The sequence below is a fragment of the Strongylocentrotus purpuratus genome, unplaced genomic scaffold (assembly GCF_000002235.5).
Source record: "Strongylocentrotus purpuratus isolate Spur 01 unplaced genomic scaffold, Spur_5.0 spur5_contig_861, whole genome shotgun sequence".
In the NCBI taxonomy this organism is placed as follows: Eukaryota; Metazoa; Echinodermata; class Echinoidea; order Camarodonta; family Strongylocentrotidae; genus Strongylocentrotus; species Strongylocentrotus purpuratus.
The window spans coordinates 4,347,594-4,374,304 of NW_022145570.1; the positions used below are offsets into that span (position 1 = coordinate 4,347,594).

At 38.9% G+C, this 26,711-nt stretch overlaps 1 protein-coding gene and 2 non-coding genes across 3 annotated transcripts; all 3 read left to right on the forward strand.

Annotated features, from left to right (window-relative positions):
* Positions 1-2,714: 2,714 nt before the first annotated feature.
* Positions 2,715-8,498, forward strand: LOC115929990. Its single transcript, XM_031000261.1, has 3 exons — positions 2,715-2,751; positions 6,933-7,581; positions 8,107-8,498. The coding sequence occupies exons 1-3, from the start codon at positions 2,715-2,717 to the stop codon at positions 8,234-8,236; spliced, it is 816 nt and encodes a 271-aa protein (XP_030856121.1). The 3' UTR covers positions 8,237-8,498.
* Positions 4,110-4,182, forward strand: TRNAA-AGC. Its single transcript has one exon. It is a non-coding gene; the product is annotated as a tRNA-Ala (tRNA).
* A 2,904-nt stretch (positions 8,499-11,402) lies between the features above and the next one.
* TRNAA-AGC lies at positions 11,403-11,475 on the forward strand. Its single transcript has one exon. It is a non-coding gene; the product is annotated as a tRNA-Ala (tRNA).
* Positions 11,476-26,711: the final 15,236 nt, after the last annotated feature.

Genomic DNA, 26,711 nt, shown 5'->3' on the forward strand with positions numbered 1-26,711 from the left:
CCGCGGGTCCTGCTAGTCACACTATGTAATACGCTAAGACTCCGCGGGGGGCATGACGTCTCCGCGAGCCTTTGTATTCTATTGTTTTTTAATCACACTAAGTAATACGCTAAGACTCCGCGGGGGGCATGACGCCTCCGCGAGCCTTTGTATTCTATTGTTTTTTAATTCACACTAAGTAATACGCTAAGACTCCGCGGGGGGCATGACGTCTCCGCGAGCCTTTGTATTCTATTATTTTTTAATGAGATCGCCGACCGAAGTTGGTGCAGCTATCTCCTCCTGAACCCTCCCCTCGGGGTCCCGGTGGCTAATTTTTTTTTCCCAAACAGGTTTGTCAATGCTAATATTTCCGGTCATCTGATTGGCTGATATGTTACGTCATTAGCAATGACGTAACCGTTCTAGTGAGTGATAGGGTTATAGAAATCATGCAGAATTACCTTTCATCAACCCATCGTTGGCTCAATCGGCAAGGTCAGCGTAATACAATCATAGAGTTGTGGGTTCAAGTCACAGTTTATTCCGTTTTTTTGCCTTTATAAATAGTGAGGCAAAGCAATAAAAAATCAAAGTCTAATTGTTTGTGACCTCTTTCCAAGCTGATAATGACGTAGAACATATCAGCCATTGAGAAGAACGAAAATAAAAGAAATTGCAAACCTGTTTGGGAATACAAATTTCGCGTCCCGATGCCCGGTGCCATCGTCCGGGGGAGAGTCTACTCTGTGGAATTGGCTATACTCCGCCCGAGTTCCTCCTCCGTGTCGACGTCCAGGGCGAAAACAGACGCGATATGCATAATGCATGATATGCGTGACGACAGAGATACCTCATGCATATTCAACTTTTCATCCGTATGAAACAGACACACGACCGATGACCATCAACTCACATTAAGTTGCGTATTAAATGCACGATGCACAGGATCGGGATTACCCAGAGTAAAGCGTCTTGCTATAGGATGTTCTTTGTTGTAGCTGCACAAGCCAGAGAGATACACGGGGCTTCCCGTCGACGTCCAAACTTAGAGACCTATTTCCATCATGATTGCCGCGATTTTTATATAGCTTTCGTTAATGGAGGTATGAAATCAAAGCTTATTTTGTGATTATTACGGCCATGTTTACTGAATTTTGATTATCATTTTCTAAAGGAAAGTTTTCACAAGAAAATCATTGAACTGACAGTTCAGTCGCAAGCTGCCTTCAGTCAACACACATCCAGTACACACAGTGCTGCTGCGCTGTGTCTGCCGGGCGGGACTTTGGCTGAGTGAGCTGCGCTAGAGTTGAAGAGTATGGGGGGCCAAGCAGGCCAATATTCGTACAACTATACAACTACATATACGTCTATCCATCCATCGAAGAACCCGTCAACACAACAGCGTGCGGGCCGAAGTGCCATATTTTTGTACACCTATACAGCTATAAAACTATACGACTCTACGTCTACTCAGCCATCGGAGACTAATATTGTCTTATATCTACAGTAAATTACAACAAAAAAATTAAACAAGGTTATGAATTGTACATTTACATATTAATAGTTCAAAATCAACCAGACAGAAGTATGTGACTTCATGCATTGTAAAACAGTCAGTTGCGTAATTAGTAAAATCGTTTGGGGGGGGGGGGGAGTGCTGAAACAAATCTGCATCACCATGCACCATTCTTACATGTTACATGCAGACTCCAAGAAACGTTTTTCAAAGTGTGGGGGAGGATCAGTTAGATCGCATCGAGTTGAGTATTTATAGGCGTGGGGTCCACGGGTTTCAAGGGGCCATAAACCCCCGAAAGCTTACAGGTTTTATGCATTTAATTAGGGTCAGATGAGCATAATTTCAATACTTTATTTGTGACACTGGCAGGTCACTAATTGGCGTGGGGTCCATACGTAGAGTTGCGTAGTGTTGCGTACCAACTACACTGGCCTACGTTACTGAGACGCAAACAATTCAACATGTTTAATTTTTCCGCGTACTTTCGGCGTAGAAACTTGACGCAGAAAGTACGCCTTTTCACGCAACACTACGCTACTGTACGCCATGCCTACGCAACAGTACGCTACCCTATGCCAGATCGACAAAGCAGTAAAAACTTTCCACACAGTAAGCAACCGTAAGCAACCATAAACAAACCTGTACACTAGCCTATGCATAACCTACGCAGGGACTACAGTGAAGCAACATTGTTCCATTAATACGCAGCCTAATTTCTGCGTAGTCGGTACGCCACACTACGCAACTCTACGCAGTTCCAGTGTGAAAGAGGCTTAAGAATAACTACCGGTAGAGTTGGATCGTTTTTTTTTTTTAATAAATGGCAAATAAAGTTCTTGGTGGTTTTAATTTAGAGAGTCTCTATATATCTATTTACACCCCCGCCCCCCTTTAGAATCCGCGGATTTCCGCGGGTCCTGCTAGTATATAATAATGAATTACTAGAGCTGAGGAGAGAGGGGTTTTGTATTCCTTTTTTAAGAATGAATTTAGCATCTCACATGTTTAATTCCTTCTATGTACCTCAGAAAAATAGTCATAATCATTTTCCAAACGTGTTTGTCTGTTTAACGTAACATTAGGTGTAATATTGGACTTTGGCATGGTATTAAAGTTTATCTCTTTTTCGGTGACGTCATTCAGATTGGTTTCAAAGGTCGAACGTTAAATAGATTGATACATTGCTAAATGACGTCAGCAATGCTTAGGGATGGAGTTTGACACAGTGAATGGATTCAAGTGCAAAGGTGATTCCATGATTGAGGGCGACCCTACCCCCCCCCTCCCTCTCCGCCGTGGTTATATATAGGTACGCATCGCCTTTATTAGAACCCCGAACCCCAATGTTTGTTTTTTCTGAAGTTAAATGACGGGGCATTTGATCTGTTTATCTGCATTGGACTTGGTACCCACCAGGGGCAGATTCCTAATTTTTCATAGAAGAGGGGCAAGCAATTAAAACAAAGTAAGGAATTTTACATTTTCGGGGGCATTTGGAGGTCTAACATTATTGCCATGGGGGAAGGGGGAAGTACGGGGCACGCAATTCTTTGTTATTGTCAGAATATACAAGTGTCTTTTTATTTGCTAGCTTACTCCACTTTCTCACAAATATCTGGTGTGGTCATTGTTAGCGCGTGACCTTAGTTCGCTAGCTCAGAAATTCGGTAAGATTTCAAAAATCTGATGCTAACAGTGGAAAGAGGAACTTAAAATTACCCAGAGACGAATTTTATATGGAACTGATGTGAAACTATTTGCATATTGACAAAATATCGACAAAGTTTGCAGTCTTTTGCGTTCGTTCCCAAAAATAATTATGAACTTACCGACTAGGGTCTGGAAATCTTTATTTTTTGAGAGCAGATGTCATTAAAATTGGAAGTAAAAAGTGGAACCAACTCATTGATAGTTTGCCTTGAAAATAAGGCAACTATCTCATATGTGATGGATCATATTTTGTGGTTAAAATCATCTGTTAACTACCTTGCACAAATTAAGGTCTCGTTAATTTTATGACTTTTTCGTAAGTTGCAGCGCTTTCCGATCCGACAGCGAATTTTGAGATCGCGATATCTCCGGAATTCTTGTTCACAAACTTTGCCGTCCATTTGATAATGATTAAACTACCGGTACGTAGATTTCTGTAGAATATGAACAATTATGGATCAAATATATCTCATTCAGATGACACCCTCTCCGGCAATCATAAAAGGGATAGAATAGGTGAAATGGACACAATGTGCTGAAATACTGTGATGAGGACAAACTTAGCAACCGGCTCTTCAAGGACACCCTGAGCTTGAAGTTTTCTTACTATTACCACAGGCATTCGACAGGCTTTGCATGGCCCTGTCAGGGTCTGTGAGGGCTGTGGGTCTGCATGTGGGGCAGGGATACACTTATGATCGATTGACCCGGACAGATTCCAGTCAGAAAGTTCTTCTTTAAAGTTATTCATGGCTTGCAACTGAGGAAAACATGGACTAATTGCTAAAAAGCCAACCTGTATTAAAGCATGTAGCTCAAAAGGGGTATTCTTAAGATGTGGTTTTCATATTAGATTATATAATGTATGGCCACTTCGTTTGTACATGTGTGCTTCGGGGAGCTAGCTCAGATGGTAGAGCGCTCGCTTAGCATGCGAGAGGTACCGGGATCGATGCCCGGGTTCTCCAAGTTGAACGCTTTTTATTTCAAGTTTACTTAAAGATGAATTTCTTTTCTATTTGTTAATGTGTTACTAGATTTTCATGGGTTAAATTCCGAAAACTATGTTACCAATTAAATTTAGGAAAACGATGTTAAGTTTTTATAACAAACTGATATTGGTATAAAACACAACAAACTAATATCAACTTTAGGCATATTATACACGCGAACGCAGCCATGCTTCGCGCAGATATTAACTAATGACTTGTCCTAATTTATTTGTAAGGACCGGGCGCGGCTTCATCAGGAGTGCTTTTACATGTACATGAACCTTTTTTTAAATAAATATATTATGTTGGATTTCGACCCACATTGCAGAACCTAAAATGATAGGATGATCATCCCCAATACGCTTGCGGTTCACAGTGTGCACTTCCTCCTTATTCCTGTATCCATCGTTACCGTCACCGCCATTTTCATATGGCCAGCACCGCTTTAATAACCCCTCCCAAACCTTTAGGAAGGCCCCTAGCATTTTCTGAATACCATTCTGCCGCTCTTTTCAAAAGTGTATTTACACTAACCTTTTCATGCTGGCTTAATATAAAGAAGCACGCTTATAATTTTTGAAAATAAGCTGAATTCCGACTAAGTTTTGCACAACCCAAAAATCAGAATAGCCCCCCCCCCCCTGAATCCGCCATTGCATAATGATGACATCATACTACGTATTAACTGTGCATACATACCTTCAAAAGAGGACGAAGTAAATTAGCAGGCCGAAGTACAGCAGAAATCTACATGTAAATGATTTACTCGCTATTATACGCGGCATGCATTAGGTTATAAAAATCTAGCTACTGCATCTATATATTACTGCTCTAATTTTACCATCGCCCCCCCCCCCCCGAAAAAGGAAAAAGAGCAAATATAGGACAACGGGGGACTGAGGCCGGACAAACCATCACGTATAAATATCCTGTCTTGTAAGTACTTATTATGCTATTCACCAAGGAGTATATTGTTGTGCTCGAATGCATTGCTCATAAACAATCAAATATTGGATATTAGTATCTACTGTTGCAATTTCTCTTCCCCATAATGGCGCTAACGTTTGTAACACATTTACACATTCTTTACAATCAATTAAATTCACTAAATTGTTTAAAAGAAAGCTTAAGCATCATTTCTTGTCATTGTATAGTTCTTCTTAAATGATATCTTGTATGCTTTGTTTATCCCTATACTCTTTTCCACATAGTGAGTTCCTTATTGTTTATTATATTGTGTCTCGCACAGGGTGCGCCCATTCATCAAGCCCCTGCGGCTTTTACAGATGCACCTTTTTCCATTCAACATTTTTAGTAGATTTAAACATGTCTTCTTTGTCTTTTGTTTTCCAATGTATAATATATACACACAATGTATAATTCCTTTGCCTACGCTTTACAACAATGTATAATGTCATTGGAAACAAATAGGGTTGATTTGATTTGATTTGATTCATTTATTTAACTAAGACCAGCATTTTGAAAAACCGTTCTGAAAAAGTTTATGCAAAACAAAATTTAATAGAAAATCTGACGTAGGTGATACATCTTTGGTTAAATGGCTGATGAATGATTAAGGGGGTGGGAACTCAGTTGCGGGTTCTTGTATCTATTTCTGCTTACCTCATCAACAAATCATTGATATATCCCGAATCTCGTTGTTCTTGGTTCATTTTGGAAGTTTAGTTTCATACATTGATTATGACATTATAATATCATATGGATAGAGATGGTTCCTCAATAGTCAAGCAAATGACAATGTAATTATTGTCAGGTCGACCGTTGATCTAACCGGTAAGTGTTTACAATTGTTTTTATGCAAAAGATAACGATAATAACTTACTCATCGTGTTTAAAACAATGACTCTTTATTAAACGTAGCGTCGACTCAGTCTTCAGTTCATACTCGAATGAGATATTTACATGTATTTACAAAGGAGAGAAAATGTTGAAAGGTGCTCAAGGATCAGTCATATACTACCCTAAAAATATCATTTCGGAAGAGGTGCTGTAGTCGAGTGGTCTGAGCACTTGATTTGAAATTTTAAGGTCGTTGGTTCGAACCCCGACACGCCGAACTAACAGCGCTAATGCCTCAGTCACACCTTTGCGTATTGGCTTGCGTAGTGCTGCGTATTTATGGCAAGCCGTTCTAACATTTATTCCTATTCCTTGATATCAAGAATTCGATTTCTTGATATCAAGAATTACCATTGCTTTACAACAGAAAATTACTTCTTGATATCAAGAATTCTTTTCTTGATATCAACAAATAGGAATAAATGTTAAAACAGCTTTCCATAAATACGCAAAAATACGCAAGCCAAATACGCCAAGGTGTGACTGAGGCATACAAGACGATTTATTTTTTATTTTAAAGATGCAACCTCCCCCACCCCCACCCCTATTATTCTCTTTTCTCCCTGAAAACCGACTAGTCCTTCCAGAATTGCAGAGGGGGAAGGAGCTGACATGATAAAGGATCTCACCCCCCCCCCCCCCCCCCCCAGTAAGCCTATCCACCCACAAAGACTCGTCGCAGGGGTTGGGGAGGGGAATACGAGGATCTATTTTACATGAACGAGTTTTTTGTGTGCTTCTGAAATCGGAAATGTCAACAACAAAAAAAGAAAAGGTTAAATTTTGACTTTAACATAATTATAACATTAAATTTTCTTGGAAATAACCAGCATATCCTGTATACTCTTCAATACCTTTCCTTTCAGCGTACTGTAAATGGGTTTTCGGTCACAGCCGCGCTAGAAATATAACGCCAACGATATGGGTGTCGGTGAGCGAAGAGGAGGACGCCGAGCAGGAGGTCATTGACGTGCAAATCATCGCCATAATCACCACCATAATCGATATAACCATCGCCGTCATCGTCATCATATCAATGGGGCCATCTTCGATGTTTGATCCTGAATTCGGAAATAGTACTGTCGGCAGGAGAAGGGAAACTGGAGCGGCCGTCGCTCCGACGTCCTCTTCCCGCCTTGGGATGTTCTCCGTGATCGCCTTGCTCGGCATCGGCATAGGCATGACGATGTCGAGTGTTGGAGGATGGACTGATTCTTCCGTCGGCAAGGCCGGTATCGCCATCTTTAGCATTAGCTTTTTTATTTTTGTGATTGTAGGCTTTATGCGAGTGAACTCGATGATGAAATTTCAGTCTCCAGACTTTCAAGAGTATGCAGGAGAGTTGGATGCTGGGACAAGGACTTTTGAAGGAGGAAGCACCTTACTTTCACAAGCTGATGAGACGACATCCTATATCATCCAAACAGGTGCGCTGCAGCCTGGACGGGTTGCCATGGGAACACAGCCCGGGTATCTAAGAGGCCTCACACAGCCTTATCCACCACATGCAACTAAGTAAGTATAAGCTCCGTTCCATCAAGAGGGACTATTAAGCATAACCGGCAATGATGATCAATATTGTATTATTAATTTTGTGAAATTATAATAGATTGGGTCTGAATGCCAAAACAGATCTTACATTTCAACATCTTTGCGATCAGTAGCACATTGAGCTTTGAAGTGAAGAGAATAATAGGAGAGAGAGGGAGGGAAAGAGTGGGAGAGCGAGAAAGAGAGAGGGGGACTCGGAGGGATATATATATATATATATATATATATATGGACAGAGAGAGAGAGACAGAGAGAGTGAGAAAGCGAGATAGAAAGAGAGAGAGAGAGAGAGAGAGAAGGGGATGACGTGACACCTTTCTAGACCCTGAGCCGAACGGTGGTTCCCTGGCTGTCTTGTAATATAAACACCCACACACACACCAACCCCATCACATGACATGACATAACATACGCTTTGAAAGTCATAACCACACTGACTACAATCTTCTGAATTTTCTTATTTCATTTGTTTTCTCTTCTTTAATAAAGCTACCTAGGGGCAGCTTATCCTCCAAACCCTGTACAACCATCAAATATGGGCGTGGTCGACCCGCCATCGGAGGGAGAAAGTGTACCCCCGCCCCCATCCTATGATGACGTCATCGCCGGTAATGTGTAATATGACGAGGGAAATGGACAGTCCTAAATTGATGACTGATGCTAAATGCTGACGTCTCAACACAGCCCTGATTGAAACCAGTCTGCGAACTGTTTCGGGCTTTTACCGTGTATAAATAAAATAAACTACTTAACGCAAGACTCGATCTGGCGATGTCATTTAAAAAATATTTATCTTCTTTAATAAATACATCTTGATTATTGTTTCAGTAGTAAGCTGAAATGTTTATCATAATAATAATAATTTGATAATTATCAAATATCAGTTGCACACGTAGTCCAGAATCTGGCCTATTTAATTTTAATCTCCACCACACCAATGCCACCCTCTCCCTACTTACTTGCTACCAGCCGATGATGGCGTGATCATTAAATTAAGACGCCCAGGCTGGGCTGGTGAGCATAATTATGAGTTTGTTGATAACGCCATCTTCGACGGCTTGAATCAAGTGTTGGGAAATTATAAAGGACCGTGCATATTTTGGACTATTGCACACGAGGCGTTATTTTAATCACACCATTCAAAGAAGTTCAAAAAGTAAAATTCAAATTGACTCTTGGGTTAATTTCTCGAAAGTTTGAGCGATCGTTTTCACAAAAGATATTGTAAGAACCGTGTTGGCGATGCCCAACCTCTTTGGCGGATTGTATACAGCTCTAATTTTGAGTGCACCCCTCACCACCCCAACACCCATCGACCCCTATGTATACAGACTCAGGTAGTAAGGATTGCAAATGCAAGTGCTTAAAGGGACTTGGTAACATTGTTCAGATGAGAAATAGTGGTGCTAAGGTAGTGACTTCAATGCTAGATGTACAATTCAAGATAATCTGAAAATTTGAGTGAAAACGGACCATTATTCATGGTACAAATTGGGAAAAACTGATCTGATCGATTCCTTAATTCTCTCAACTATATTATTACAATTTAATTACATTTTAGGTGAATGGAAATCGTCACAAAGCAATACAATTCCAGACATTTAAGTGTTGACAGATTTTTTTTATAGCCTGTTTTATGTCTTTTTTTCATGGAAAAACGATTGGGAAAATTCCAAAATGGTTGGGAGAATTTACTGTTAATCACTTTTAGAGGGTGTCATACTTCGACTCCTTCAAAGAAAACCATAGATATCTTCGTGGTTTGAGAATTTGTTCAGGATTGTTTGCATGTCAGAGGGTTAGTACAGTAGAAGGAATATAGTAAGTAACATTTTATACAGCCACATGAAAAAGTCGGAGCGATTTATAGAACTTAATTGACCCCATATCATTCTCATTTTGTTGACGTACCATACGTTAATATAACAATTTTACGACTGAACAATGGCAAGTTGTTTACCTCGTACTTTATATCTTACAAATACTAAGTATGATTTTTTTTAAAACTATGTTTAACATATTCATTGGTATGTAATAATGATTGGGTATTTTTGTAGTCACACTTGGTATACCTATTTTGGTTCCGCGGATTATTTCGTTTTGTTACAGAAGAAAAGGTATCGAATTTACTTACTGTAAATACCTTGTATGATGTAATAAAGGCTCTCTGAAATGCATGTTCATGTTATTCAACCTTGTATTCAAACTTTAATTCGAATTTGTTATCATGGTTATGATTGTTGTGGAGTAAATGTTGATTGGGCCTATCTTATTAGAAAGTTATAAATGAGAAATGCATTATATAAAAACCGAGCGTCGTATGCATTATTTTTATCTTGGTATAAATTATGAACCATGGACAAAGGATTTGCCATTAAATTGAAATCGGTTTAATTTTCCAGAAATGCATTTCTATAAAGTCATTATACAAACTTTATATGTTTTCATGACAATTTTGTATTAAATGCACTTTTCAAACATCAAGGTAATTATTTCCGCGTTTCATTACACTACCTACGTGACTGATCCATAATAATATGATACTGAATTACAAGAGCTGAGGAGAGAGCGGTTTTGTATTCCTTTTTAAAGAATGAAAAGTTAGCATTTCACATGTTTTGTTTCCTTCTATGTACCTAAGAAAGATAGCCACAGTGATTTTCCTAACTTGTTTGTATGTCTAACGTAACATTGGGTGTAATATCGGACCTTAGCATGGTATAATTTTTTTTTTCGTTGACGTCATTGGTTTCAAAGATCGAACTTTAAATAGATTGATACTTCGCTAAATGACGTCAACAATACTCAGGGATAGAGTTTAAGACAGTAAATCGATTAAAGTGCAAAAGTTGATCTATGATAGGGAACGACCCTACCCCCCCCCCCCCCGCCCCCGCCCCCTCCGACGTGGTTGTATAGGTACACGTCGTTTCTAAACCCCTAATTCCACTGTATCTTTTTTTCTTCATTTTATACACTGTATATTCATCCAAATTGGACTTGGTACACACTAAAAAATAATGGTACAAATTTGCACCCTATAGGGTGCAGATCGCTGCTACAATAGCAGCCACCTATAGGGTGCAAGTTTGCAGACTTGTACCCTTAGAGGTGCAAAAGAGCACCCTTAGGGGTGCAGACCGCTGTTACAATAGCAGCCATGTATTGCAGACTTGCACCCTATAGGTGGCTGCTATTGTAGCAGCCATCTGCACCCCAAATGTACCCCTATTTCTTAGAACCACCCTCTAGGACGACTACCCCCGAACAACTACCCCCAGAAAACTACCTCCTAGGACAACCACCTTCTAGGACAACTACTCCCTAGGACAACCATCCTCCAATACAAGTACCCCAGATAACTACCTCCTAGGGCAACCGCCCTCGAGGACATATACTGTACTTCCTTGACATCTAGCACCTATGGTAACTACCACCCAACTACCCCCGGACACTAATCACTTTAATAGGGTAATTATCAATCGGGGGTAGTTGTCCTAGAGGGTGGTTGTCCTAGGGGTAGTAGTCTGGCGATATTTGTCCGGGGGTAGATGTCATAGGGGGTCATCCTAGAGGTTGTTAGCTAGTGGGTAATCATCCTAGAGGGTAGTAGTCCCGGGGCAATCTTCCTAGAGGGTGGTTGCCCTAGGGAGTAGTTGTCCTATGGGGTAGTTGTCCTAGAAGGTGGTTAGCCGGAGGGTGGTTGTCCAGGGGATAGGTATCCTAGAATCGTGATTTTCATATTAGACTACAAAATGTCTGGCAACTTCATCCGTATGTGCTTCGGGGAGCTAGCTCAGATGGTAGAGCGCTCGCTTAGCATGCGAGAGGTACCGGGATCGATGCCCGGGTTCTCCAAGTTGAACACTTTTTATTTCAATTAAACTTAAAGATGGAGGATAATTATGGGTTAAATTCTGAAAACGATGTTACCAATTGTATTTAAGAAAACGAAGTTAAAGGGGGTGTAGCATGGCAAATCCCGGTTAACGCCATCTACGACTTCTTTTGGACAACTGCATGTAAACGAATAGACTTGATTAACGGTCAGCGCGCGCAAGCGTTTGCGAAACAGTCCGAAGTTCTCCTTCCGCTTTGGTTTCGCGTATGTTGCACGCACCTGAATACTGTCTTGCCTCTATAACTTTATGCATATAGTTTTCTCAAAGATATTCGATCATACACAGTATGTCGTTCGCATATACTTTTTTTTTTAAAGAAAATTTGTATTCGGGGGTACCACCCATAATTATTCAGTTCTTTTTTTTTTAGCTCACCCCCTTCTTCCCAAAAATAGGATTAAAAAAAAAAAAAAAAAATTTGATGCATGATTTAAAACAAATATACCCCTCAGCAAATTGTACTATCAGAGTCGCCTCTTGCGCATAGTTTTAACCAGAACCTATCAAGACAGTGTATATTTGTATACTACAGAGCACTAAATGGTATAAGCGTTATACCAATCTAAAGACCACTAAATGGTATAAGCGTTATACCAATCTAAAGACCACTAAATGATATAAACGTTATACCAATCTACAGAGCACTAAATGGTATAAGCGTTATACCAACCTACAGGGCACTAAATGGTATAAGCGTTATACCAACCTACAGGGCACTAAATGGTATAAGCGTTATACCACTTACAGGGCACTAAATGGTGTAAGCGTTATACCAACCTACAGGGCACTAAATGGTATAAGCATTATACCAACCTACAGTGCACTAAATGGTATAAGCGTTATGTTAACCAACATGCTTTCAGATATCATGTAGAATTCTTGATACAGTAACAAAATTATAAATTCAACCAGTATATATATATCCAGTATATAGTTTAAAAAATCATTGTTTTAAAGCCAAAGTGATATTGATCTACATATGACACTATACAGCATAATCAGATTATTATTGAGATTTTAAGCAATTTAGCCTTGTTTTGGACTGTGATAACGATCATAGATGCTTCAATCATATACTTTTTAACCAAATCCATGACCCCATGCTAACACGTTGTATTATCTTTAAAAGCAACCTGTAAACTGACATCACTGATTTTCGCTAATGTTTTTCTTTCTGTAGAAATATACATTCCAAGTATCTTCAAAAAAGCTACATCCCACGTGCAAAACTTTTGGAGATAAATTAATACTCATACAGGAAAAATGTGTTTTAAATTAACAGTTGACAAGGAATATCCTCTGTCTCTGCTCTAATACATACTAGATAAAAACTTGAGCCAAATAAAATATTTCAGAGCAGTTTCAAGGCGAACAAATTATCACATATGTTACACACATGTACCTCAAATTTAATGTACTAAAGTTCATTCTTTTCTGTAGCAATAATGAACTCAATATCATCATAATGATTATTTTATAACAAATCTGTTTAAACACGATTATTGAAGAAAAAATGAATTTGAGTTGTATGCTTACAATAGAAAAACTAAAATTCCTTTATTTCTATTATTTGTCTTTACAATCACTATTGTCTTGAAAATCCTTGCAGAATTGTGCGTTAAATGAAACCCCTATGTCAGTACGCATACTATGTGGATTATTGCCATCAAATTTGTGGGGGTCCCAACACTATAGAAGGGCTTTAACTAGACCTAATACCCCTCAAAATAAAGCAGAAACCTACTCAAAATAATCCCAATGTTTCTCCCTCAACCCATTCACTATCTGAAGTGGCAGTTTGTCTCCAGCGGTCAGAGTGAAAGGAAGGAGAATTACACTATCCCTTGGAATGGTCTCAACCCAAACCTGCTTCCGGCCATGCTGTCCTGTGACAGCAACCATCATCTTCTTCCACTTTGTTGTCAATGTCCCTGTAAACCATTCTAGTACAAGGCCATCCTCTGTGACCTTGTCCACACGTCCTATCTGTGGCCAGTGTGTGCTATACGCATCCGATGCGTATCTGGATATTTGACTATAACAGGTTTTTTTATAACTAATTTCTTGATAATGTCCTATATGGGCTAAAATTCCTCAATTGTTTTTTGTAAAGAGCTTCATTTGTTCTTAGAGAGAACGTAGACCCCCCCCCCCCCCCCCCCGGGCCTGACATTATCGGGTCAGCCGCTGTGCATTAGCAACTTGACATAAAAACTATGTGACCACATCTTCTTGTAAACGACCGTGTCGGTAATTTTAACAAAGGAGCCCCTTATATTTTCCTCCTCGCTATATATCAATATCAATATCAATAAGATCTGCCCCTGCCTCCCCCTCCCCCCCCCCCCCCCCCCCCGCTGCCCGCTGTCTATTTTTTTTTCGACTTTTGTATGAAGGGGTGGTAAAAGTTCGTGCAGATTTTGACAATATCATAAAATCTGATATTCGATCTCTGATTTCTCATATTCTGCACAAATTTATTTATATAAATTATTACCAAATGGACGGCAAAGTTTTTTTTACTATTAATCGGTTCAACTAAAAAAAAATATCGTCAAAGAATTCCGGAGATATCGCGATCTAAAAATTCGATTTTTGATCGGCTGCACCTAAACGAGTCGTAAAAACAACGAGACCTAAGTTCACGCACGGGGGTTTACATCTGATTTATCAAAAAATGCGATCCATCAAAAAAAAAAATTATTATCGTAATTTGCAAGGCAAGATATCATACAATCAGTTGGTACCACTTTTTACTTACAATTTTGAGGAAATCTGCTCTCAAATTGAAAATTTTCAGACCCTTATCGGTAAGTTGATAATTTTTCGGGACGGCCGCAAAAGACTGCAAAATTTACCGATCTTTTGTCAATATTTTCAAAATTTCATACCCAATTCCAAAGAAAATTTTGTTTCTGGGTTATTTTATGTTACTCTTTCCATTGGTGAAATCAGATTTTCGAAATATTACTGATTTTTTAAGATAGCGAACTTTGGTCACACAATGTACCACCATGTAAGTGCTGCATCCTGCGCTGACGTCATCATGCTATATAAGCGTATGCGTAATTTTTGATGCGTAGACTTAACTTTAAGCATATGTATAATCTTACTCTTCCCTGGCCCGCGCGCCCTAGCCCCCAGCTAACTCCGCCCAGCGTCGCATGCACATATGCATGCAGCTAGCAGTGCAGTATTTCCCAAGTGCATGCAGCCGCGAGAACCAGCCCAAAATGCATAGCCTACACTTTTTCGTGCTTCTCCGCTGGACCATATCACAGACAATCTGTATATTTGAATATTAATGTGAACAAGTTTTAACAGGTTGGCATAATAATGCAATACAAAACAAATTTGGATACATCATTATATTTGATATGATTCGAACGGACACGATCATAATTATGGTGATGAGAGTTGTTCGGGGACATGACGGCTAGATCTAGCTGTGAAGGTCTAGACTCTAATTAACAAGAGTAAAGATTAAAAGGTAGGATACAATTTATCATCATTAATTTCTAGTTTCAAACATTTGAAGTTTTATTGTAGTTTTATGGCTAAGAGAAATCGTCGATTTAAGATCTTTAAAATGTGCGCGGCGTTTGGACAGCCCCCTTTTTTCTCTTGTCCATGCAGGCAGGTAATTATGAATATAGTCTAGACTCTAAGCCATCTTGATTGTGTGGGTTGTTTTCACTCAAGTTTTCATGAAAATTTAAAATAGATGTGGATTACACTTGCGTGTCACATATTCACTGCTTGAATTAAACCTTTCGCATTTCTTTTTACTTTTTATTTGGACGAATAGGCCTAGATCTACGTATCACTAAACCGAATATGAAGATTTCGTGTTCGTTGCGTTATTTTTTGTTTGTTAGAATCTCACAGTTACAAAATGCGCAGACGTGGGCACTCTCCAAAATACTCGATAAAAGTTATCAATAAAGATGGATCCAATGAGTTTGGCAAATGTTTGGGAAGGGGAATATTTCATCACAGAAAATCAAAAATCTTTGAGACCCCTCCCCCTTTAACAAAATTGAAATAAATAAACAAAGAAGTACAAACAGGTGTCAGTCATTGCATTCGCACAGTTATAACGTTCACATTCCGGGTAATTCAAAATTGAGTAAGCTGGTCATGCGATTGCATTGTGAAAGAAACGGTGTGGAATTGATCAGAAGAAAGTTGATCATGTAGCATATAAGTATTGGTGTGTAGTGCAAGGCTCTGGAATCATCAACATGATAAAATGATAAGAAATTTGGCCCCGTCTTGGTAAATTTGGCAAGCACTGCACACAGAAACATGTATATGGGTTTACACAAACACGTGGCATAAAAACAAGGACCTCATTTTTGAGCTGTTACACGTCATATTTAGAATATGAATGCATCTGAAGAGCCATGTTTTTCAGGGAAGATTTTTTTCTGATGTTCTTCCACACTTGCATAATAACGATGAAAACGCTCACAAAATATTGTTCACCTCTTCCCAGAACTCAACTTTCTCTACAGCTTTAAGTATTACACACACCCTTTTCTTCCATTTGTTATCAGTTAAAACACGATAAGACGTCTGGACTGAGTGGATAAAACTCTCCGCAATGTTTCCAGAGGCCAAAGAAGAGGGTGTCAGTTATTCTCAAGCTCGTCAGCAAACTCATTTTCACAACCCTAATATCCAGTCGGGGAATCAGCAAGTTGGTGTCTCCTCGATCATGGGCACGTACAGGGGCTTAATAATCGGACCACGATTTACGACGTTGCCTGTCCATTTTAGAATCATCATTGCCATCACCGTGTTCTGTTGCTTCTTGGGGATATTTTTCGGAAACATGGGTGAATGGCATCACGGCGTTTTCGGCATCCTGGGCATTTCTTTTATTATCTTCGGAATCGCTGCGATGCTTATCGTCGCCTTTCATCGGTTTCATCGTAGGAATGTCCACGTGAACACAGTGGCGGCTTCGGTAGATGGAACCGGAACCCTTGCTGGGACCATGCACCCGAACATGGCGGGGCCCACCGCGACCTTGCAGCAAGGAGCCCCCAACCCATCACAAGCTGGAGGAACTACTTCCTTTGTCGTGAAGACCAGTGGTATGCCGTCTGGATGGGATGCTATGGGAAGGCAAGCCTACCACACACAGCTCCCTGAGAACCTAGTACCAGTAGGCAATAGCACAGCACAGCATCATGCTCATCCTACACAAAAGTAAGTTTGAGCTTGTTGTAAGAAGACTAGGAATATTTATTTAAAAAAGGTCATTAGAAGATTTTTACAATACGCCATTTGAAAATTATTCTAAGAGAGCAAGCGAGAAAGCGAGAGATACACACTGTTTAATGGTTTTGAATTCATTACAGAGTATGCATAGGATTATAGAAAGGAGATGCAGCTATTTTTTTTTTGGGGGGGGGGGGGGTGGCTGGCTGGGTGGGAGGGGGCATAAATGAACAAAATATAAGTATTTTTAAGTATCTACATAATCATTTTAACATCACTTTAGAGCTACAGTTATATCTTGTATGTGTTTTGTCATTATATATCTAATTTCAGCTTTCCGGGAACACCATATCATCCTCCTCCAAACGGGACCCTCCAGTATCCACAACCACCCCCTACCAACCCATCTGCGGCACCCATGGCTTACCCCTCACCAGGAGCCACGCCCCATGTGAACTACCCAGTCATGCCGCCCCCTCCACCAACAGCTGACACCTACCTGGGCATGACCTCGCATGTCTCGGAGGAGCATGGGGTACCCCCACCGCCATCTTATGATGACGTCTTCAGCTCCAGATAGAAATGGCGACTAGGGAAAAACGCAGATTTCCGAGAAGAAGGAATTGTGTCAGACCTGTTTAGTATATACATGGTGGCATTGTCACTCAATTTTTACCATCTTCCTTTTCTCCCCTATCTCTCTCTCTCTCTCTCTCTCTTTCTTTCTCTTTCTGGCTGTATTTTTTTGGATTCCTCATTATGTCGAAATCTGTTTCTTTGTGTGTGCCTGATTGTATCTTTTCGATGCCCCTCTCTCTTTCTCACTCTCTCTGTTCCTTTCGTTCTCTCTCTCTCTCTCTCTCTCTCTCTCTTATTGTGTGTTTCTGACATTATCTCTCTCTCTGTCTCTCTTTCTGTGTGTTCCCCTTTTTCTCTCTCTCTCTCTCTCTCTCTCTCTCTCTTTCTGCGTGTTTCTATTATTCTTTCTCATTCATTCTCCCTCCCCTATCTCTCTCTCTCTCTCTCTATTTCTCTCTCTTTCTCTTTCTTAGTTCCTTCCTCTCTGTACATCTCACCAAGTTCTTCAACCTCATAACCCCCACTTCCGATATTTTTGCTTCTCTTTCTTTATTCTATGTCTCTCGATCAGTCTGCTCATTTTTTCCCTAGCGCCCTCAAGCCTCCTGCCCCATCTCTGTCTCTTCGACAGTGGGAAATAAATGACGGACAAAATATTTTCAACATGGTCGAGGACTTGTCACAAATGATAATGAATACATTACACATATATATATATATATTACTTTTGCTTTGAATTAACAGACAACACGTAGTTAAAGGTAAAGACCAGTTCTGGTCATGCGATTGCATTGTGAAAGAAACGTGGAATCGATCAGAAAAGGTTGATCATCTAGCATCTAGCATCTGCAAGATTCTGGAATCATCAAAATGATAAGAAATTTGGCTCATTTTTCGTAAAGTTACAAGCACTATACACAGAAAGATGTATATGGGACTACCCTATATCTCTCACAGACCATGAGAGAAACAAATTTACCAAATATATGATATAGTAGGCGGTTTCCCGGCAATTTTTTGATCATAATGTATTAGTCAAAACATATTCTTTCACATGATTGGTAATGAGAGCTTCCATTTCATTTTTTGAAATTGGGGCGTTTCCAATACTGGTCTTTACCTTTAAGAGTTAAATTACAATATTTGAGTAATGGACAATTTATTGAAATCGAAAATATTAAACACTGGAAAAATATACTTCGAAAGTCAGTAGTCGATTACAGTATTTTGTTGGTTAAGTGAAGGCACGTATAAGGATTTTATCAGCGCATTTCTTTGCACAACTATATATTGATGCTGCTCTACACAATCTCTGAATTTTTGGTTCATCAATTATTTGTGTTCGTTATTGTTTTCTTTTAGAAGAAATAAAGGTACTTGAATTTAGTGGTTATCTCGATGTTTTTTAATTGCTCTTGCCTCCGAGCATAAATAGGTTGACTAGTCCCTATTATCAAAATGGATTCTTTAATGGTCGTGTGTATAGAAACGTTCCCCTTTCTCCAACAATGTATTGTATATTTCAAAAGTGTTAAGGGTGATGATTTTTCGTTAAATGTTTTTAGAATAAAATCTACATTCTTACTCTGTCCATGACTTTGAATGTTAACATTATTGAACTTTTGTTATCTTCTTCCTTTTAAACTTTCTCCCCTTATTTGTTAGTGTTCGCCAAATGTATTATTAACCCGTAGCAGTTCTGATTTTTTTTTTCTTCAATTGATCAGTTTCCCTTCCTCAAATTAGCAATAAATTTTATCTTATTTCCACTGTTTCGTAGAGATCATTGCTTCAAAGTTTGAAAAAAGTGTTTCTTAAAAAATGTACTATTGTGAAAGTAATTTGCAAAATTTAACCGAAAAAATACCAAGTGTACAAGGACAAAGTGATTCTGTATGTTTCAACACGTCTTGCCAATTCAAATACTTCAATTATAAAAAATTACAATAAAATCGCTCTCTGTTCAGTTTGCGCTTTATATGCTCACGTATAATGTATCATTCTTAGCATTCTGGATTAAAAGATAATGCAAAAACGTCACTGTAAAGAAGAAATATTTCCCAATCCATTTTTAATCGGAATTATGTCTCTTTCTTTCTTTCTCATGTCATTGATATCCTATAAATCAGGGGCGTCGCAAGAGGGAATGACACTGGGTGTCACCAGCCCCCCCCCCCTCCCACCCTATTAAAATATGTCGGCAAATCTAAAATAAATTTGCTTTTCTTATTTTCTCGCTCGGACAAAATGAAGGCTTTACGCCACTTGGACAACATTAGAGGACGTTAACAACGTTTGAAATAGCCCATAGAGGTCAAGTCCCTGAATATTAATGTAAATAAAGAGTTGGGGAACACGCATCATTGCCGGGAATAATAATGACATCATGCGACGTTTCTGTGCATTCCAATGCAGACAATTAAACTCTGCAAATAGTAAGTTGTGAGTACACATTTGCGGTATAACTATAAGCGTACGGAAAAACTACCTCGTACGTTGAATATCCGATACGTGTAATATCTGCATAACGACATAACTACAATGTAGTTGGATTTCAATTTGATATATGAAGATTTTCTTGTCTTTGTCATCTTAAAAGGAGTAAGTATATAATCATATCTTGACTTTTGAATAATAATGGTTTTTAACTTGTTTACATTCCTTCCTAATTGCCAAAACAAGAATTCCGATGATAACGGTTTTATTTCTAGAGCAAATGGAATGTTTGAAAAAAACCTGAGAGTACTTGAAGATTCGGTTAATATTTGAATATGTCTTAGACAGAAAAGACAGCTCAGAAAGTCTAGATAGGTCTATTACCCATTTAGTATTCAAATTTATAGTAATATCGACATTTGAGAATAATGTATCCTTTCCTGTCGGAGAAGATATCCAACAGTTCTGGAAAGTCATGGTACTCCGCTGAAATTACCCTGAAGTGCACCAGCTTCTTTGTCCTCATTGTATAAGCAGCAAAAATGTGGTCAATGCCTTCATTTAGATATTCCTCATAAAAACACAAAAGCAATTTAATGTTAAAATCAAATATGTCTCCTTCTTTTGTCGCCGTAAGAACGTCAACCATTTGTACCGGGCTTGATAGTTATGAAGATAAAAGCATTTAAACCTCGTACTATATTTTTATTTTATTTTCTGTTTGTTTCTTGTTTATCATCTGCAAAATTAATAGAAAATACAACTGAAGCATAACCCTGTGACACCATGCCTAGAGGAGGACGGCGAGCTGGAGGTGGAAGGCGAGCAGGTCACGGGTTCAGAGGTCACGGCATTGGAGGTCATGGAATCGGAGGTCATGGCATCGGAGGTCGAGGTATCAGAGGGCACCATTTCCACAATCACAATATTCATCATCGGAATAATCTTTTTAACAACCGTAGTCGCCATCATGGCGGCAACTTTCAACATGGCGCTGCCAACTTCGCTATTCACTGGGATAACCAAAATACCGTCTCGGTCACAGGCGGCACTGGCATGGCCGTCGCTCAACCGAGGTCATCCAAAGTCGGTTTCCTCGTAATATTGCCTGTCTTGGGCATGCTATGTTTTGTTATAGGGTTGGTTCTAGGAAATAGAGGATTGTGGATGAACAGTGTTAATGGTATCGTCGGGATATTCGTCATAGGACTTGGTGGTGTGTTTTGGGGTTTGTTCATCCTGATCGCGTGCTGTCTAGGCTTCAATCGTTCAAACACACCATCGCCGACGTTGGAAGCTGGAGCCGCACCTGACCCGAGCTTGACGGTACCTACCGTGTCCTTGCAAGGAGGGGTCACGACCCCTTCACCGGGTCGAGACGATACAGTCTTTGTCATCCAAACAAACGGGGTTCTGCCTGGAGGGTACCATATGGCGCCACAAAGTTGCAACATGCATACCACGGTATCAGGCACCACCCAATCTGTCCAACAAATGCTACAAAAGTAAGTTCTACAAAATTATTGTTCAAATAAATAGAAACTATTCCCGTATTACAAATAAGGAGCATGGTATAACATGTGACGTCATACATACAGACTGGCTCGGGAGAGGGCGGGGGGGTGGGTTTACACGCCCCCGTCCCATTCACTTAATGTTATTTAAACATTGAATTGTGTGCATCTCATGTGGAATGCCTTAATTTGTATTATGATTTTTTTTTTTATTACTATTATTATTATTATTAGTAGTAGTAGTAGTAGTTTAATTATTGTTATTATTGAATTTATTATTGTTAATATTATTATTAGAATTGTTGCTATCATAATCATTATTATCATTGTTATTATTAGCTTTATAGGATCACCCACTCCAGCCACCACGGGACCTTTGCCTAACCCTGAAGCTGCGGCACCGCCCATCACTTACCCGATCGCTCACCCAACACCGCCCGCTGCCAACAAAATAGGCGTGGCCGAACCGGCTCCAAAGTCGGAAAATATACCCCCTCCACCGTCCTATGATGACGTCGTCACTGGTAAAATGAAATACGACGAGGGAAATGGAAAGACATAGGAGATACAGCGTGATTTTTATATACTTTACTTGAATTTGTAAGATTTAATCTAAAAGTGCTATAGGCCCGATAATAAAATAGTTAGAATGTCTCTCTAATGCTATGTTCTGGTGATTAAAAAGGCATAATCGTCAAAAGCATACAGGATTTATTTTTTTGTAGTTGATCCCTGGATTTTTCTTTGCTGATATAGTATCTATACCATATTTGTAGTTTATACTAATTTAAAATATGTAAATGTATATGTTTGTCTTAAGCTTATGATGATACCACCACCGTGTATATGTTATTGTCAGTTTCAAAGGATATATGATTTGTGTGCGGTCTGTATTTGTAATTATTGATTTAATAATGTTTAGGTTGTGAATAATAGCATTGTTTTTACTATACCGTTCTATCACAATTTTATGTACAAAATTGATTACGTTATGAAGTGCATTTAAAAATGCCTTGTTATTTTTTATATAACTATTTTCAAAACCTCCTTCCCAGATTTGTTTTAGACCATGCTTAACATGAAACATGTTTACTAATTAGAAAGTTAATTAATGCATTATCTTTATATCAATGATAGATAAATGATTGAAATTTAACAAAATTAAACACTGGAAAAAGAATATTTGGAAACTATTCGATTACAGTATTTCATCGGTTAAGTTATTGAGGCTTTACATATTCTCGGGTCTATCGGTTCATTAAAAAAATATTATTGTTTTCTTTTAGAAGAATTATAAGTACTTGCATTTAGTGGTTATCTTGATTTTTTAAATCTTTTATTTATCTCGCCTCTGAGTATAAGATGGTTAATAAGTCTCTGTTATAAAAATGGATTCTTTAATTGTAATGAATCATGGAGATGTGTATTGTATAGCAACTTTCCCTTTTCTCCAACATTGTATTGTATATTTCATACGTGGTGATTTTTTTCGTTATATTTTTTAGAATAAAAATCAAAATTCTTGCTCTATCCCTTATTTTGAAGTCAATATTTGTTAGCTTTTCTGTGATTTGTGCTCTTTCTGCTCACGTATAAAGTGTAATTCGTAACATTCTGGATTAAAATAAATCCATAAGCCCACTCCCCCTTCCCCCTCCCCACCATCCAACGTCCAGCGGTGCCCTTAAAAAAAAACGAAAGCAATTTTATGTCCAAATCAAATACGTCTCCATATTTTGTCGCCGTCAGAACGTCGACCATTTTGTACCGGAAGGTATGCAGATAGGCATTCAAACCTCGTACTTTGTTCTAATTTTATTTTCTGTTTGTATTGTGGAGCCCCACAGAATACCGAACCCCCTAAAGCTAACAATATAGGAATGACATGAGTATTTATAGCCCCAAAGTACAGTCCCTCATGTTTATGATAAGGTATTCCCTCCTGCGACAGTGGCTTCACCAAACAACTAAATCTAACTACACCAGCCGGGATACCATGAGTGGCTCCTCACTTTGTTTTTCCACGCAACCCAGTCACCATCTATCTTTGTTGTGTGTTCCTTTCAAGGTAAGAAAGAAACTTATATTATTCAATTGCTGTATATTCATGTTCTTCATAAAATGTGTATAAATTACATATCTTGTAGTATTGTGTAATTAAAGATAATGGTCTTTATCTAATATATATGATATGTTTATATGATACTTTGACGATGGGCGGAAATGTAAGAAATGGGAAGATATAATTTCATTGATGACAACATTATAATTTCTAGTAGTAATGATAAGAAACTATTATCGATGTTTATGTTGTTTGACTTAGGTAACATTTAAGTTATGAAAAAGAATACTTTAAATTATTGCTGTCAGAATATTTGTCTTTTGCTTACAAGTTCATGTGTATATACAGTGAAAGTTGTTTAAGTTTTAGTTTTAATTGTTGTTGGTGACCACCTGTCTAAAAAGACCACATGTTTTGTCTCCCTTGAAAATGGTTTCTCATTGAAACATGTCACGACTACAGAAACTTGTACATAATGACCACCTGCCTATAAAGACCACTTTTATTGTCTCGATCCTTTGAGTGGTCTTTAACGACAGGTTTCACTGTATATATATATTCTTAGCCAAGGACATGTGGCATTAAATATGTATTATGCCGAAGCAAGTTGTTACATATTCTTTATAGTTTTAGTCAGTTACAGTTTGAATGGCGAAATGAGTTGTTCAAGTCCAGATTAACTTTAACTTCCAGTATCATGGTATGAGTGAGTGTGGACGCATCATGTGTACAATACTAGTGTGTTATCATGATGTGGCATTGCGAGCAGTATGAACACGAGTTCTCATCATGATTCATGATGTATTTGTTTATGAACAGATTATTGATGTACGTCAATGAAGTTTAATAAATACAATACAATACATCAAGGTTAATATTCCCCACACTTCCGATCAACAATTTTCTACTGGCCACCTGTGCAAGAGAACACATTAACTCCCTCGGTGCGGGGTGGAGAGAGAGTACATGGCACGCACGAGTACTATATGTAGAGTAGGCGTTAGGGATAGAATGTGTTAACAAGGGAAAGATAAACTAGCATCTAAGGACTGTCTAGCCTGTGAACCGAGGGCTGAAGGGGAGATTTAAACGTACTGTGTCTTATTTGCAGGCCAAAAAATGAAAACGTTGAATTCCAACGGTATTTAAAAGACAATACTAATTTAGAACTTCCCTCAAAAACGAAAGGGCTTAAAATGTCTTTTAGTGGGAAAATAACGACCATTATTTGTCGAATCGGCTTAAGTGATTACAATCACCTAAATAATAGTCTGATTTTCAGACCCTTTTACAGAATGGTCGTTCGTTTTGTGCTGCACAAAGATTCAATCAGTTTAGTTTTGGCCATTACAAGTAGTGGGTTAGACAAATGCTCATGCACCTGATACCGCTCATTTTATGTATGTTATCACCAAAGAAAAAAACAGATGTCAGTCAGTCACTGAAAATATCTGACAGTGAAGTCTAGAAAGTAAACAGGTTTCCTTGCATAATTTGGATGCTAGGACACTGCTAACGTTTAAATTTCACAGATAGGACATACATGACATATTCATAATTCCTGCAAGGGAAGGGGCATAGTATCTGTCAGACAGGTACTTGCTCCGTGCTAATGGTATCCCCTTGATTCATGAAGGATCTCATCAAGTTCTTTATAAAATGATTGCCCTTTTGACTCTTGCTGGAAGGTGGTATTTTAGGTGGGAAAGAAAAAAAAATGGTTTTGGGGGGAACTTAGATTTGGTTCAGACAGGAGTAGAGACACGGCCTGATTACAAAATGAGAAGACAGTAAAGGGATTGGGTAACTTTGTCTCAGATTCTGAAACAAGATCCTGGATTTAGCTCATGCTGCAATGATAATTATAAACCTTTAGGTCAGTCAGGAGGAACCCCGTGACTTTTACAAGCAGATCGCCTGTCTCATTATCAAGATATTTATGATTGGAAATCGAAATCAAATTAACTGATATCTCAATAAACATTCGTTGGTTCAGTTATTAGTAGCCAGGTAATTTAATGAGATCCTTGAAGGGTGATATTGCGCTTGTTGATAAAGAACGAATGTAAGGAAACTTTCCCAGATGATGTTCTTAGTGATATTCACAGAGAGAGAGAGAGAGAAGACTAACAAATTCATGAGTACAGATAGATTCATTTGTATTTAGTGCTCGAAGAGTATGCATGATTGTGCAATTTAATCAAATATAAATTATGAATATTTATTGCTAGAATAGAATGATATTTTAGAAGATTAAGAATAAACATAACTTTGTTTTGCCACGCATCCTAGTCATCACCTGTTTTTATTGTGTCTTCCTTTAAATAAAGATATGCCCCCTCCCTGGGTCGGCTCTACAGTAGCTTGTTTATCGTCTGCAAAATTAATTACACAAAATAACTGAAGTAAAAGCCTGTGGCGCCATGCATCGGGATGGTCGGAGAGCAGGTCGCCACGCCACTACCACCTTCCGCCCAATTATCTTGGATAACCTAAACTGCGTCCTTTTTGTGTTGCCTGTACTGGGCATATTATGTTTCGTGATAGGTTCGGTTCTAGGATATAGAGGATTTTGGACGAACAGTGCCATTGGTATCATCGGGATACTCGTCATAGGATTGGGAGGAGTGTTTTGGAGTATTTTCATCCTGATCGTGTGTCGTCAAGGCGTGTGGCGTTCAAACCCCGGTTCAAACACACCGGAGCCGACGTTGGAAGCTGGAGCCGCACCTGACCCGGAATTGACGGTACCCAACATGACCTTGCAAGAAGCGGTCACGACTGGAGACGAAACAGTCTTTGTCATCCAAACAAACGGGGTGTTGCCTGGAGGGCGCAGAATGGCGCCACAGAGTTTCAACATGCAAACCACGATATCAGGCAATACCCAAGCTTTCCAAAAAATGCTACAAAAGTAAGTTCTAACTAGATTATTGTTCAAATAAAAAGAAACTGTTTACATGTGACCAAATATGGAGCAAGGTATAACGTGTGACGTCATACGGGGCTGGCTCTTGATTGGTTTAACTTTAATGATGTCCAATATCAACGAAAGATATGATTGTATGCGCCTCTGCGAACGGGGGAGGGGAGGGGGAGGGGAGAGGGGGAGGGGGAGGGGGAGGTATTAATTGAGTTGTACCTTTTTTTGAAATTCTCCTTTTCCCTTTTACTTTTAACTTTTATTTTCTCATGTTGGTAAAACTAAACATAGAAAGGGGGCTGAACATCCCCCCCCCCCCCCCGTTCAAGCACGTACGATTATTGAAACATTTGTTGAATGTCTTTAATATTATCAATGTTATTATCTTTATTATTGTTATTAGTACTATTGTTATCATCAATACTATTATCATTATTGTCATTATCATC